Source organism: Onychomys torridus, chromosome 1, assembly GCF_903995425.1.
Source record: "Onychomys torridus chromosome 1, mOncTor1.1, whole genome shotgun sequence".
Lineage (NCBI taxonomy): Eukaryota > Metazoa > Chordata > Mammalia > Rodentia > Cricetidae > Onychomys > Onychomys torridus.
Genome location: NC_050443.1, coordinates 108,351,763 through 108,367,688, shown reverse-complemented (window position 1 = coordinate 108,367,688; position 15,926 = coordinate 108,351,763). Strand labels below are relative to the sequence as shown.

Genomic DNA, 15,926 nt, shown 5'->3' with positions numbered 1-15,926 from the left:
CTGTTGTGTCCTCCCCAAGGTCAGAGTCGCCAAAGGAACTCTGGAAAGATGCATGGCTACGTGGGGTGGGCACTGGGATCAGGGAGCCAAGGTCCTAAGTTTCTGGCTTGCCCGGTGCAGTAGATGATGATGATAGCCACAGCAACGTCAAGGGACCTTAAAGGGAGCCGCGGCTAGGCACAAACACAGACAGACCCGCCTCCGACCTCCCACCAGAGGGGTCGCTGTGCGCTCGCGCGCAAGCCGGGGAGCTGAGTTGCGCCGGGAGCCGGCGCTCGAGCCCAGCGGGGGGTTTCAGTTTCTGGCGCGAACTTCCGCCGCTCAGAAGTTGCAAGGCGAATTGGCGCGATGTCTGGGGATAGTAGCGGCCGCCGGTCCGAGGGCCGGGGCCGGGGTCGCGACCCGCACCGGGATCGCACCCGCTCCCGTTCCCGCTCGCGGTCCCCGCTGGCCCGCCGCGGCGCCGCGCCAGAGCGCAGAGAAGCATCGGAGCGCCCGAGCTTGGAAGACACCGAGCCGTCTGATTCCGGGGACGAGCTGATAGACCCGGCCTGCTTGGAGGCCGAGTACGACCAGGGCCTGTGCCGCCAGATCCGCCATCAGTACCGCGCTCTCATCAACTCCGTCCAACGTAAGGTGGCGCTTTGGGGCTGCGCGGGCCGGCGGCGTTCCGTGGCCCGGGAGGGCGGCGGGAGGTGTGGGCGCAGGCCGGTCGGCGCGGGCTCGTGGCTGCGCGCCTTCGTTTGTTTACTCAGTGTACCCTACGCGACCTTGGCGCCCGGCACGCAGGTGCTCTGTTGCTGGCTGGAAACGCGGGAGGTCAGATCTGGTGGTGACTTGCTTGAACTCAGCCAGGCAGTTGGGAAGACAAGCAAAATAAGCCCCAGGTGCTTTTTTGTTGAAACCAGAGTGGGCGCCTGAGCTACGGAGTCCCTCGGGATTGTTAAAATACACGTTTCCTTCCTTTCCCATCTCGGATTCACTGTATCAGAAATACGGGGTAGGTCCGTGCGTTTGTTGAGTGGCTCCTCAGGTGACCCTGTTGCTTGCTAAATTTGACAACCGCTTCTTAATCCAGCCCCTGTATGGGGGAGCGGCCCGTTTGATTAAGGTTAAAGGGAGCAAGTCTTTCCTGTTAAAAATTAAAGTTGGAGGGCTGCGGGGGATGGCTGAGTCGGCAAGTGCTTCTTTTGCAAACGTGATGATGACCTGAGTTAGATCCCCAGAACCCACCAAAAAAAATGTCGAGCTAGTGGTGCAAACTTGTATCCTTAGCTCCGGGGAAGCAGAGTCCCCGGGTCTCCCTTTCAGCTTGCCTAGCTTACTTGGCTAGTTCCAGGTTAGTGAGAGCCTGTCTGAAAAGGCAAAGGTGATGGTGAGCTGAGGGAAAGACACCCACCCAAGTTGTCCCCCTGGCCTTGTGAACACACAAAAGTTCAAGTTGCTTGAAACAGTAAGCATTGCCTCTTTCTATACAACTTGGTTAAAAAGATAAGACATTTTAAATAATTACCCAGGAAGTAGGAGTGGGACTTGGCTTCACTGCTGTAAGTGACAGTCGTCAGCTACTGGTTAGTGAAGGGTGAGCACAATTCCCTAAGTTTGTATTCTTTTAAATAGAAAACCGGGAGGACATACTGAATGCTGGTGACAAACTAACAGAGGTCCTTGAAGAGGCCAACACTCTGTTTAATGAAGGTAATTGATGGTTTTTAAAATATGTTGCCATAGCTTATACTCATTGAGTTACCTTTATAGAAACAAACTGTCATTCCACAATTCCCCTTTATTAGTGCACTTAACAGGCCCAGAACCTTTTCCATTTTAGCAACAATATTACTTTCACTGTGTACTTACCGTTTGGCTCAGCATATACTTAAGGACTCTTCATGAATTTCTGGGAGTTGGGGAGGAGTCATACCATCGGTATTAAGAAGCCATGAGATGGGTCCAACACTCAGGAGGCCGAGACAGTGGATCTCTGTGAGTTCCAGGCCAGCCAGGGCTACACAGAGAAACCCTGTCTCAAAAACCAAAACCAAAGAAAAAAAAGAAGTCTCTTCCTATGATTCCTCTGCTGATCCGAATTTGAGAACTTTGTATGTGATGAATTAGAGAAGAACGCAGCTAACCTCAGACATCCTGTTTCTTTTCCCGACCTTCTCATCTCCGCTCTTAGCTGTTCATCCACCTATAACCTAGTGGAGGTGGCCATGCCTACAAGTACACTCATTGCATGTGGTGGGAGGCAGTTGGGGAGAAGCATGCATTTTAGGGCGTTACACTCTAGCTCCTGGGAGTTTTTGTTGTTGTAAATTCCGAGCATATGTGGGTTTGTGTACATGAGTGCAGTTTCTGTGGTGGCCAGAGAGGGCAGCAGATTCTCCCCTGGAGCTGGAGTTACAGGAAGGATGTGGGGTTAGGAGTTGCCTGAAACTGATACTGGGAACCAAGCTCAGGGCCTCTGGAAGAGCAGTCCTCGGTGTTAGCTGCTGAACCTCCTCTCCAGCCCATGAACGTGGAGTTTTAAACTACAATCTTGGTTTGAATTAAAAGCAGCGGCGTGGTTGTGGTAGTAACCACTTTGATCATTGTCCAGTGATGGAGGTAGGGGTACCCCAGGACAGCTACACAGACCATGTCCTCTTCAGGCCCCTCTCACTGCCTTGGGAACAGAAAGGGGCAACTGCAGTGATAAATAGGATTGTCTTGTTCCCTGCTAACCACGATTTCCATGTTCCTGAGGACCATTTACTTCCGGTTGGCTAGTCTGCCTGGTAGTTTCAGTATTACCTCAGTGTGTGGTACCTTCTTTCTTGCTCTGGCCATGGCCTCCCTACAGTCCCCTTCCTGGTCTACACACTGAATCTCCTCCAGAAGTTGAGGAACTAAGGTTCCTCTTCTCCCTGGAGTAGATCCCTTCTCCACTGGTGAGCTTTTTCTTCCATTCCTAGCCTTGACTCACAGTTTCTTCATGGTAATTGCTTCTTTACTCCCCTGCTATCCACGGGACATCTTACTGCCTTCATCCACTTGTTACCTCCCTGGGTTACTGCCCATGTTTAAAGCAGAAGACAAAATGATTCACTCAGCTGGGCCTCATGGCATCCATGGGTGTTATACCAGTTTTAATCCTTTAGAGGACTTGCTCTCAGCTAGATAGGATGTTTGCACCTTCCTTGCGGTGGCGGCTGGGGATGTTGGCAAGGGCTGTGTAGACGAGAGTCCAGCAACCAGCATCTGCTTCCCCTTTCTCTCACTGTCACTACTATTTGTTTATTATTTTTGATTTTTCTTTTCTTTCTTTCTTTTTTTCCAAGACAGGGTTTCTCTGTGTAGTTTTGGTGCCTGTCCTGGATCTCACTCTGTAGACCAGGCTGGCCTCGAACTCACAGAGATCCGCCTGGCTCTGCCTCCTGAGTGCTGGGATTGAAGGCGTGCACCACCACTGCCCAGCCTTGTAGTGACTCTTGAGGTGATTAGAATCTTGACTTCTTTGAAGAAAAGTGATGGATAAAAACAGAAGCCAGAGTCAGCAAGTTCCCTAGCCGTATGTTTGCTGTTTTTGTGAGGATTATTAAGGAACTCAGTGCCTCAAATGAAAATGCTCTTGAGGGGCATGCTGGGCATTTCAGTTTGAATCTGTCAGGGTTGGTTTGTCTTGGTTTACTTTAGAGTTTTTCTAGACGACTATTCCAAATTCTCTGGGACCCATAGGATAGAGGCTGTTAAACCCAGCACCCTTAGTTTTGCTATGTTCTTCAGTTGAACAATTTTTTCACCATTGTAGACTTTGTATCATCTCTCCCTACCTATAATGGACATTCCACGTGAGTTACATCAGTTCAGATGAGGATGGTGATTAGATAATGTTAGTCACCGGCAGTGGTGCTGCATGCCTTTAATCCCAGTAAAGGAAGGTGGATCTCTAAGTCTGAGGACAGCCAGGGCTACACAGGGAAACCTTGTCTCAAAACAGCAACAACAACAAAGAATGTGTTAGTCAAAGAGATAGGTGTTATGCGCGACAGAAGTTTTACTGGAGTTAATAAGAGATTGTGGTTCAGTGGAGGCTGGAGAGGTGGCTCAGCAGTTAAAAGCACTTGCAGAGGACCTGGGTTTGTAGACAATGTGTCAGCTCACAACCATCCGTAACTCCAGTTCCAGGGAATATGTTGACCACTTCTGATCCCCATGGGCATCAGGCTCACACATGCTTCAAGTACATACATGTAGGCAAAACACTCATACACATAAATAAATTTAAAAAAAAAAATTAAGATTCTGGTTCAGTGACCAGGAATATGAAAACTAGAGAGTAAGCTTTAAGGAAGACTAGTTAGCTGTGGTTGAGTAAGGTGGGGAGGGAACTGGATTTTTAGAAGTCCATGCATGGGTCCACTTCCAGCCTATTGAGGCTTAATTTGGCCCAATGGAAGGGTACTAATAGTTGCTTGGAAATTTGGGGGAATATCCGTGGATTATGTGTGTTTCTTAACATGTATTTCTTGCTCTACAGTATCACGAGCAAGAGAAGCAGTTCTAGATGCCCAGTTTCTTGTTCTGGCTTCAGACCTGGGCAAAGAGAAAGCCAAACAGCTGCGCTCTGATCTGAGCTCATTTGATATGTTAAGATACGTGGAAACTCTCGTAAGTTCCAAGCTATGGAATTTTAATTAAATGCTTCTTAAAAACGTCTTTTTATGTATTTATCTACCTGCTTATATCACTTTGCAGATGGGTTTTACTTTGTTTCTTTTTTATTCTTTTTTTTTTTTTTGGTCTCAGAGTCCTCCAAGGAGGTTTTAGGAAATGAACAGATTAAAGTTGAGCTGTGTGGTGGGATGTAGGGTGGGAGATTTGAGCCGTTTGAAGCCTCTTGGCTCTCTCTTCTAAGACTCTGGGTGCTCTGGTTGTTTATTAATGGCCACTTCCTCAGTTACTTCAGAAGTGTCTAGGTCATTCTAGGTCATCTGTCCTAGGCTGGACCAGAGCTCACACTGTAGAGATGGGGCTTGGAGGCGCTCAGGGTAGATACGGGTTGGAGATGAATTAAGCCTTGTTGTGTGGACATATTCTGTTTTGGAAAAGATTTTAGAACCATATAAATAGGATGGTGGTTTTGTATTTAATGCAGTTTTTAAATTCACCCACCTTTGCCTCTTCACAAGCTTGAATAGTTGGTACCTGAAATTTTAAAACTTTTCTGATGTGTCAAAAAAAAAAAAAAAAGAAAAAGAAAAAAGAAAAAGTAAAAGAATAGAGTCTCTGGTTTTTTGTTTGTTTATTTTTGAGACAGGGTCTTTATGTAGTCCTGGCTGTCCTGGAACTCACTCTGTAGACCAGACAGACCTGGAACTCACAGAGATGTGCCTGCCTCTGCTTTCTGGGTGCTGGGATTAGGATGGCTTAAGCGGTGTGTGTTAGGACACACCTGTAATCCCAGCTGCTTGGGAACCTGAAGCAGGAGGATTGCAAGACTGAGTTATAATAGAGAGGCCCTCTCTTAAAATAAAAATTGCAGAAAAAGGGGCGTGGAGGTGTAGTTTAATAGGGTAGCACTTGCCTAGCATGCCTTAGCCCTTGGTTTAATACCCAATATTAAGTCTTAATGTTTTCTTAAAATAAAAATGGTGAAGTACAATGTATTTTGGAAATGCTGTCTAGTATGCACATGATAAGTATTTTTAAAATAAAAAATAGGTTATGCTTTAACCTCTAAATAACATCACAATAAGTTAGTCTTAAAGCTGTCTGGTTGGAGAAGCCTTTCTAAGTATAACACCACAAATCAGACACTAAGGAAAAGGCTGGGTGTGGTGGCCCTTACCTTTAATCCCAGCTCTCCAAGGGTGGCAGAGACAGGTTCCGGTCAGCCTCACATCTAGTTCCAGGCCAGCCAGGACTACATAGTAAGGCCCTTTGGACTGGATGGCAGAAGAATGGAGGCGAGCCAGTTGCCTCCTCTGATCAGATGCTTGCTGCTTTTTTCCCTTCAAAGTCTGGTTGCTTTGAGGGCTTTCTAATTATTGTTTATATATACTACTGCTACTTTAACTTAAGGACTTTTAGGCATATTGCAGCCTCATACAATAAACATTGTATGTTTCCTAAGAAACAAATATACCCATTACACCTGGCTGTAATAATACACTTTTGTAAAATAGAGACAAGAGAATTGTTTGACTCTCGTTGGTAAGACTCCTCAGGAAGAGAGACTTAGAAATCTCTTCATGTGTTATACTGCTCTCTGGGTATACTGAGATCCCTTCTAGGATGGCCAGTCACTGGGATCTCAGCCAGCTAAACTTCTGGTTCCGTACTGGAGTGCTTCATTTGGGGTCTTCAATTTCCCTGGTAGTATAGTTTTGCTCCTGATGGAGCTGCTTGTATGCCAGTAGGCTCCTATGAGCTCAAGCCCCTTAGGCTGGGATGAAAGGGAATGGGTTTTTCAGCCTCAGCACCAGGGATAATTTGGGCTGGGTACATCTGTGTATTGAATGCTTCTACTGTGCACTACTGTAGGACAGTTTCTCTGACTTCTACCCTCTAGGTGCCACAGCATGTCGGTTACTGACTGTCAAAAATGTTTTGTATTGTCAAAAGACCCCCTAGGGCAAATCACCCTGGTTGAGAACTGTTAAGCTAAATCATCTCACTGTCTTCACCAAATGTTCTTCTAAGTATATTGAGGAATATTTTCTCACAACAAAAGATACTTTTGAATAGGAATTTATATGTAAAGTTATCTTTGCAATAAGAAGTTGAGCCAGTATGAAAATAGGCTCTCCTTCTGGCCTCTTTGAATTTGGTGAATGGTTGCCTGTAGTTTTACTGATTTTTTTTTTTTTCTTGTTCATTTTTTTCTGTAGCTGACACATATGGGTGTAAATCCACTAGAAGCTGAAGAATTCATCCGTGATGAAGATAGAACTGATTTGGAATTAATTGTCTATGATTCCTGGAAAATATCAGGCAAAACAGCAGAAAACACCTTTAATAAAACCCATACATTCCACTTTCTGTAAGATTATTTTCAAAATCCAACAGACTAGCCATTTGTAAACTTTAAATTGTTTATTGTAGGGATGAAGATAGTTAAGTAGTAAAAGAGATCACAGTCATGAAGCCATTGTTTAGAGACTGCCCAAACTTGGACAGGTGTCCATAAATGTAAACATAACTGGAATCAATGGGTCTCTGTCCCCCTTAGCAGGGAGGCTGTGGGGCAGTACCCTACCAGGTGCTCTCTGCTTGTTTGCTGCCTGGCTCAGTGGGTTTCTGATTCTGTTTATTACCTCTGAGTTTGTTACCATACTGGAGGATGAAGGCTCCTACTGAGGGTATCTTGAGATTATGGCAGTTTATGTCAGGGCCATTTATTATAGCATCCTTTGCATGATGACTCACTTGCCCAGCTTATTATCTCAATTTAGGAAATGACGTTGGCTAATCTAGTCCTGGCTCTGTGGCAGAACCAGGGATGGTTGTTGCTGCTTCTTGAAAGATAGCCTTCAAGTGTCTAGCCCTTCTTCTCCAGTAGGTCTTTTCCCTAGGGTAGCTGTTCAGTGTGTTCTAGTCCTTTCTTCCCATAGATCCAGGACACTAGTCTCGAATTCCTTTAAACCTGAGATTGGTCGAGTCTGTGTTAGACAGCTTTGGAGCTTGGGTTGTAGCAGGGCTGTGTCCTGGCTCAGGCATCTATAACATGCCTTCTGGCAACTCAGATGCCCAGAACTATTGTATAAAGACCACACTTTCTTAATGATGTGATAAAATCCAAGTCTGTTTTCTGTTTGATGCTAATAGGTCTTGAGTCCTGGCATCTCAAGGGAACGTCTTAGCCTTTGGCATCATCCAGCTCAGTTTCTAGCCACATGAAGTGTTTACAACTCTGTCCCCATACTGTGTTCCCTCACTTACTGACGTCCTTCCCCTCATCTTTCTGGTGAACTCTACTCACCCACTGGTCCCAACCTGGATGCCTCCAGTAACTTTTCCAGAGGGAATACCAGTAAATGATCAATTTTCCCAACCAGATCTCTTCTGTGTTTTGGGTAGATATTTCTGCTGAAAGGCTCTCATAATAGTATATTATAGGAGCTATCACATTTGAGATGATATGCAGATTAATCTCATCCCATCTATAAGATATACATACTTTCATCTCAAGTATAACGAGCAAATGGAACTAGATTCTAAGGGGCCTTAAACTCTGCATGATAAATATATTACTGCAGCATAAGGCTGCATTGGGGTTAGTTTGTGTTGTTGGATTATTATTATTATTACTATTATTTTTGAGAAAAGACCCCATTATGATAGGGTTGCTCAGTAGTCCTCAGCTGTGAACTGTTACTCAGACATACCTAGACCCATGTATTCACCTTTCTGATCTTAAAAGTCGCCTTTGTGTGACAGGTAAGAGGCTAGTTGGAAAGATTTCACAGGTGCGTTTAGTGGCTTTACTGCTGTCCAGAGCACCAGGAAAGCATGAGAGAGTATGTGATTGACAAAGTGCAAGGAGTTCTTGCAGGAATACAGATGGAGCAGAGAAGATGTTACAATCTAAATCTCATCACTGAAGCCTGGTCTGAATTTGAGTAGGCTACACCAACTGCTTTAGTCATTGGAATGGGGCTGTTTATAAAGGAAACAATAAAGACATGAAAGCATATTTCCTTAGGTTGGGTTCAATACATGGAGAATTCCCTGTGCCAAAGCCACGAACTGATCGTCCAAGACAACCTCGCATGATAGAAGAGCAGCGGGCAATGCCTGCTCAGGTTTGCTTTTCAAGTACTGCTTTTTAGACTAACCTATACTTGATATATGCAGTTGGGTGTGGTGGTACAGAGTTTTAAGGCAGGTGGGGCTCTGGGAGTTGGAGGCCAGCTTGACTTACATAGCAAGTTCTAGGCCAGGCCAGCCAGAGCTACATAATAATACCCTGACTCCACTTAAAAAAAAAAAAAAAAAAAAGTTTTAAGTATCTAAGTGTTAGGGTCTAGAGTCAGGTTCTAGTCATTTAAATACTTTATTCAAAGTGTCTCAACATTTTGTTAGATTGACCACTTTAACTCATTTTCTGTGGTTTTAATCAGTTCTCCTAAAGCTGAGTTTCTCACCCTTAGTGCACTCAGCATTTAGGGCTGGGTAATTCTTATTGTGAGGGAATTGTCCTGGGCATTGTAAGTCAGCCCTCTGCTGACTAGATGCTAATAGCACCGCCCACACCAGCTATAACCAAATATGTCTCCAGTATTGGCAAGTGACCCCTGTGGGGGAGGCAAGATCAAGTCCAGTCCCTTCTACTAATAAGAATATTACTGAAGTGAGAAAGCTTTTTTTTTTTTTTTTTTTTTTTAAGATTTATTTATTTACTATGTATACAGCATGCATGACTGCAGGCCAGAAGAGGGCGCCAGATCTCATTACAGATGGTTGTGAGCCACCATGTGGTTGCTGGGAATTGAACTCAGGACCTCTGGAAGAGCAGGCAGTGCTCTTAACCTCTGAGCCATCTCTCCAGCCCCTTAAACTAAATTTTAAGACATGTGAAAAGCTAGCAAGGCCAAATGAAACTCTGAAGGTTTGATATGAACAGAGAGAAAAGGTTAGTAACTGACATGAGGGTGAGTCAGTGTGACGATGACTTTCTTCCCCAGTTGAAATGCATGGAAGAGTCTCATCAAGAAGCAACTGAAAAAGAAGTGGAGAGGATCTTGGGATTGTTGCAGACATACTTTAGAGAAGACCGTAAGTATGGCACCCCATTAAAAGGTGCAGCTGTTTGTGTTTCTTGGGTGTGCCACTTCCTGCAAGGTTGTTTTATTTGAAAGGAATTTCAGTTGCATATATTTAAGTGTGATTCTCCTCCTCCCCTTTTAAAGTAGTCTATTGCCCAGGCTGGCCTGGAGCTAGCTCAGTATACTCTTGGCTGGCCTCAAACCTCATGGCAGCCTCCCTGCCTTAGCCTCCAGAGTGCTAGAATTACAGGCATTAGATACAATACCTGTCTCATTTTGATTCTTTGTATTTAATGAATCTTTACCTCCTAATACCTCACATGAGGATGTTGATAAAGTAACTTTTAAAAACCATTCCTTTTTTTTTTTTTTTTTTTTGAGTTATTATTTTATGTATATGGTTGTTTTGTCCGCCTATATATCTGTATATGACATACATGCCTGGTGCCTCTGGCGGCCAGAGAGGGTATTGGATCTTCTGGAACTGAAGTTATAGGTGGTTGTGAGCAGCCTGGTGGGTTTTGGTAATCCAACCCTGGTCCTTTAGAAGAGCAACAGTGACTCTTAACTGCTAAGCCATCTTTCTAGCCCCTAAGTTTTTTTTAGACAGATATATATATATATATATGAGTGATTGCTGGCTTGTATGTAAGTGTACCAGGTGCATGCAGTGCCCTCAGAGGCCAGAGAGGGTGTCAGGTCCTCTAGAACTGAAGACTGCATCTTATGAGTGCTGGAACCAAACCTTGGTCCTCTGCAAGAGCAGCCAGTGTTCTTAATCTCTGAGCCATGTCTCCAGCCCCCATAAAGTAAAAGTCCTCTACCTCCCTCCTATTTCCCATGAGGGTCACTTGTCAAACATGGGTGCCTGTTTTCATAGTGTTTTCTGTTTATAGCATATAAAAACGAATGCTGTTGTTTTTTGGTTTGGGAGTTATTTCATTTTCCTTTTCTTTTTTTCCAAGCTAATCATGATACACACTTTCTGCACTGTGACTTTTCTCTGTAAACATTCTTCTATATCATATAGCTTTTCCTTATTTTTAGGGATTCTCATGGTATGGCTTTATCATAAATAGAGTTAATAATCCTTATCACTGGGAAGGTTCTTTGTTGCATTTTCCTGTTGTACAAACTGCTGAGGTGAAAGTCTTTGTGTAGCTGGCATGTTTAGACCGTCATTCCTGAGGAGGGTTTTGAAGGCAGCCAGGTCAGCGAGCATCTCCATTTTATTAGAAATGCCGAACTGACCCTCACAAGAGTGTGCTCCCCACAGCAGGAGGCTTTTGTGTTCCTTCTTGTCTCTGGTGAATGTTAGGGCAGAGAGCTTGTTGTGAAACAAAAATAATTTTTTGTGTTTTGAAGATTATTCTTTTTTCTTTTTTTTCCTATAGCTGATACTCCGATGTCCTTTTTTGATTTTGTGGTTGATCCACATTCTTTCCCCCGTACAGTGGAAAACATCTTTCATGTTTCCTTCATTATACGGGTAAGGTTTTAGATTTTTTTTAACATCCTTTACATGTTTTAAAAATGATACACAGCTGACAAAGGTATTTGTCCATGATAGCAGAACATTAATTGTTGTTATGTTAGGTGAACTAAAATTTATAGCTTGCCTTTAGTTTTTAAAAATACGAATCTTAAATGCTCCAAAACTTGAAACATGAGAACATAATTGGAAAGTTTCACAACTACTGCTTATGATTGGTCACAACTGAAAAGCAGGCCCATTAAAAATAAAGTATAAAGTTACCTTCAGGCAGTGTGAGGTATATATGGAGCATAAATGAATTTCATGTTTAGATTAGGTCCCATCTCTAAGATACCGCATTGTATCTGTGCAAATAGTCCCAAATTCAAAACACTTCTAGTTCCAAGTATAATGGTAAATCTATATGAAACTATTACAATATGGTACATTTCCTGAGGTTTTCATGTTATATAAAAATAAGCTTATTCTCAAGACACAGACACTGGAGAAGCAGCAGAAGGGGACAGTCCTAGAGGTCATCCTCACATCCCTCATGTAATAATATAAACAGTGATCAAGTAAATGTGGCAAAGCAGCGGTGAATATGAATACAGAATCTATGGGAGGGCTTTATAGTAGTTTTATAGCTCATTAAATGTGAAAAATTTCAAAACTAGCCAAACAAAACCCTATTAATGTACTGTAGATATTTGAATTAAGACTTGAGTCTTACATCGTGTTGCATTCCTAAACGTGGAAGATGAATTTGGCTTTTTAAATTTAGACAGAAGCTTATATTTATCCAAGTACTTTCTCAAACAACAAAGCATGTTTGCTGGTGGTCCCAAGGATAGAATTGTGTGTAATAAAATGTGGAAGGTATATGACAGAATATGCATAAATCGTTAAAGAACACGAGTTTCTAGGATTGAGGGCTGACGAGTTGGCACAGTGGGTAAAAACTCTTGCCAAACCTGAGTTTGATCCCCAGGACACACACGGTGCAATGAGAGAACCAACTTTCACACGTTCTTCTCTGACTTCCATATGTGTACCATAGTGCCACTCCATTCCAAAAAAGAATAAATGTAGTAATAGTAGTAATAATAATAAAGTCAATGTGGAATCTGTCCAGTAAAAGTTCATTCAAAACCTGAGCAATAATCTTTTGTGAAGAAAGATGTGAGAAAAGTTTTGTCTTAAGTTTGGGTAAATTTTGGCTGTCTGAAGTACAGATTTTTCTAACTGATTAAGTTTTTTCATGCATTAGATTTTGGTGTTTGTTTCAAACCATGTTTTTGTTTTAGGATGGTTTTGCAAGAATAAGACTGGACCAAGACCGACTACCAATAATAGGTAAATTATGTTCATAGAAGTTAGTTTTAAAAAATATTAAGAGTTTATGAAATGTATTTTATTTGAGTAAATGCAAGTGGGTTTTTTTTGTTTGTTTGTTTTGTTTTGTTTTGTTTTTTGATAGTCTTGCACCATGGCCCAGGCTAGCCTGGAATTTGCTATGTAGTCCAGGCTGGCCTTAAACTCTCAATCTTCCTGCCTCAGTCTTCTTAATGCTGGAATTACAAGCTTCTGTTTTGTTTTGGTTTTGATTTCTTTTTGGAGACACGCTCTCTCAATATAGAGAGCTTTGGCTGTTTGGGAACTTGATTTGTAGACCAGGCTGACCTTGAACTCACAGAGATCCTCCTGCCTCTGTCTTCTGAGTTCAGGGATTAAAGGCTTGTGCTGCCATGCCTGCTTTTATTGTTATTTTAAACCATAGAAGTTCTATGACTGAGACAGCCTCACCACGTATCCCTGGCTAACCTGGGAATTCTCTATGTAGAACATGCTGGCTTTGAACTCAAAGAGAGCCACCTGTCTTTATCTCCTAGTTATTGGGGTTAAAAGCATGTGCCACCCTGCCTAATAAGTTCCCAATTTTAATAAGATTTATATAAACAAAAGTTCAAATAGTGTACCTTTCCTGGTTAACTGAAAATATGAGCATGATTTAAAACAGATGGAGTAATTGATATCATTAATTCACTGATGTAAAGATTAACAAAGTGATAAATTGCGCTAGATTTTAATAGTGTTTGTAATTGGAGTCCTATTTGTGGTTTCCTTCTTTCCAACCACTTGTCCGTGATGCCAGCGCTCTCCCTTGAGCTTCTGGGCTATTTCATTCCTAGCTGTTAGTCACGCCCCTCTAAAGTCATTTAGGACTTTCACCGCAGTTACTTGATACGTGTTCTCAGTCTCCTATTGGGCTCACTAGGGTTTAGCTGAATGGCTAGTGCACAGGTTCACATGGAGTTCTAGGAAGCACATACAAGTCTCTTCTCAGTACAAACTTCACTCCCATAAAGTTACCTGTTCTGATGATTGATGATGTTTGAAAACTTTGTCTTTCAAACAGAGCCAGTGATTAATGAAGAAAATGAGGGAATTGAACAAAACACGCAAATTAGGAGTCAAGGCATTATAGCCCTGAGTTACCGTGACTGGGAGGTAAGGCCCTGCAGTGCAGTTCTGACTGTGACTTCATCTGATATAAACCCACTGCCTGAATGTTCCTGTTTCCGACCAGGAGATCGTGAAGACCTTTGAGATTTCTGAGCCTGTGATCTCTCTGAGTCAGAGCCAGCAGCGGCTAAGTGCCTGATGCCAGCTGAAGGTAACATTTCCTACATGACAGACACACATTTGTGTTAAAATTTTACTAGGCAACCCACGCTATAGTATTTCCTCATTCCTGTGAAGTTTGGGGTTTGCCTCCCTCTAGTGTCCCAGTCCTAGAACTGTAACTGCTGAGGAGGGTGGGAGGCAGGCTTCCTTCCTTACTTTGGTGTTCTTAAGATCTGTTGATCAAAGAGCAGTGCAGGAGAACTTATCAGTTTGTTTTCACCTAACAATGGGTGGATGATGTGGAGTCCTCCCGGCGTTGCTCACTCTTCTGTTAGATGTCTTATTTAATAGAGAAGGAAGACGAGGCTCCAGTGGCCTAGCATGCAGAGGGATGCTAGTAAATGGACAGTTCTGCAATGGATAATGGGAGAAAACATTTTTACAGAGGGGAGACTTTGAAATTGTAGTGACGATGATGTATTTCCTGTAGTGAAGATAGTGGGTGGAAATGACTTTGAATCTGTTGGCCCTGCCCCTCAGTTTAAAACCTTATTTTATCTGTAAGTCTGTCTATAAAAGGACTTAATAGTTTTTTAGCTTCAATTTTCTCTCATTTTGAGAACTAAAATGAGCTTTTAAAGTACTTTATATAACCTCAGTATATATTTCAATTAACAAAACTTTTGTTTCAAGATAGCTTACCTTTGTAAGATTATCTTGAAGGAAAGGGAACTATCCGAGCACAGTGGATTAACCTGGTCCTACTCGCTGACAAGGGGCTAGTCACTAGATTGCATGTATGTATAGAATGTGTCAGCTATTAACCAGCTATCTTTTATTTCACTTATTTTTTAGAACTGAAGGCGATAATGAAATCCTGAAAGGAAAGCAGCATATATTGTATATATGTATGATTAAATGTTTTTAAAGATGAAGATTGTTTTCAGTAAAATGTAGCTTTTGATAGTTAATGGATTTGTCATGGTTGTCTTTGATTAAAGAAAAATCACTGCCATATTCACAAATAATTGTCTTTATTGTCTCTTGGGGGATATGGTCCTCCTTTTTCTAGTCCTGTTCCAATAAAAGTTTTAATTAGATTGTCAGTGCCTCATAGATTATCATAGTGTTTTTGTTTTGTTTTGTAATGTTTTAGTTACAAAATTAGCTGGCCAAGCCAACAGATAGGTTGTGCCAGATGAAATTGTTTTTGCAGGTTAAAAATGGTCAAATATTTTTTTGATGTGACTTGGCCTATGCTTTATACTTAAGACACTGTTATGTCCTCTGGCAAGTCAGATTGGACTGTGCCCCTGGCAGCTCATCCTCCTGCATGTCCCTCTGCCCTGCTCATCCATGTTGGGCCTTCTAGTTGGCCCTGGGAGCTTTCTGGGTTCCTTCTCCCTAGATTTCTATTTTTAACTTTATTCTTCTTGTAGGCACTTTGTCAGCAAAATGTCTGGATTCAAGGTCTTCCTCTGTCCCAGGAGACAGCCCTGTCAGTCATCACTTCTATTTTGTCTGGTGTTTATCCTTCACCATGCTTCCCTCTTTAAAATAATCAATCAAAAGTCCTGTGATTGTCATCTTACCTCTTTAAATAAGAATCGAATGGCAGAGGTGGGTGGGTGTGATGGTGCATGCCTTTAATCCCCGCACTCAGTCAGAGGCAGGGGAGGTGGGTCTGTGAGTTCGAGACCAGCCTGGCTTACAGAGTGAGTTCCAGGATAGCCAGAGCTGTTACACAGAGAAACCCTGTTTCGGAAAAAAAAAAAAAAAAAAAAACCCAAAAAACAGAACCACCACTTGGTGGCTGGTGAGATGGCTCAGGGAATGAACGTTCCATACCCATGTAAAGGAAGGAGAGAATCAACTCTACAACTCTGACCACCACATGTATGCTATGTGACATGCCCCCTTCCCGTGATATACACACACAGTAATATGTAAGAATTTAATAAAAATCATTTGGAAATCGGTTTCAAAACCCTGGCGGAGGAGCTCCTTTCCCACCAGTCTTCTGAGTCTTTTTATGCCACCTTTACCAGTTGCTTTCCAAATGAACTTCAATGGAT

The 15,926-nt window shown here is 42.7% G+C and overlaps 1 protein-coding gene across 1 annotated transcript; it reads left to right on the top strand.

Annotated features, from left to right (window-relative positions):
- The first annotated feature begins 241 nt into the window (after positions 1-241).
- Nsmce4a (NSE4 homolog A, SMC5-SMC6 complex component) lies at positions 242-14,876 on the top strand. The gene is made up of 11 exons (XM_036175934.1): positions 242-631; positions 1,621-1,698; positions 4,520-4,650; positions 6,873-7,024; positions 8,687-8,786; positions 9,669-9,759; positions 11,144-11,238; positions 12,531-12,579; positions 13,643-13,734; positions 13,814-13,900; positions 14,707-14,876. Exons 1-10 carry the CDS (start codon positions 349-351, stop codon positions 13,886-13,888), a joined length of 1,146 nt encoding a protein of 381 aa, XP_036031827.1. The 5' UTR covers positions 242-348; the 3' UTR covers positions 13,889-13,900; positions 14,707-14,876.
- Positions 14,877-15,926: the final 1,050 nt, after the last annotated feature.

Bases quoted from the DNA above. Each gene is read 5' to 3' on its own strand.
- Nsmce4a (XM_036175934.1), top strand. From the start codon at position 349: ATGTCTGGGGATAGTAGCGGCCGCCGGTCCGAGGGCCGGGGCCGGGGT. The intron at 11,239-12,530 runs GTAAGGTTTTAG...TTTTTGTTTTAG, and splicing joins ATGTTTCCTTCATTATACGG to GATGGTTTTGCAAGAATAAG. The intron at 12,580-13,642 runs GTAAATTATGTT...TCTTTCAAACAG, and splicing joins AGACCGACTACCAATAATAG to AGCCAGTGATTAATGAAGAA.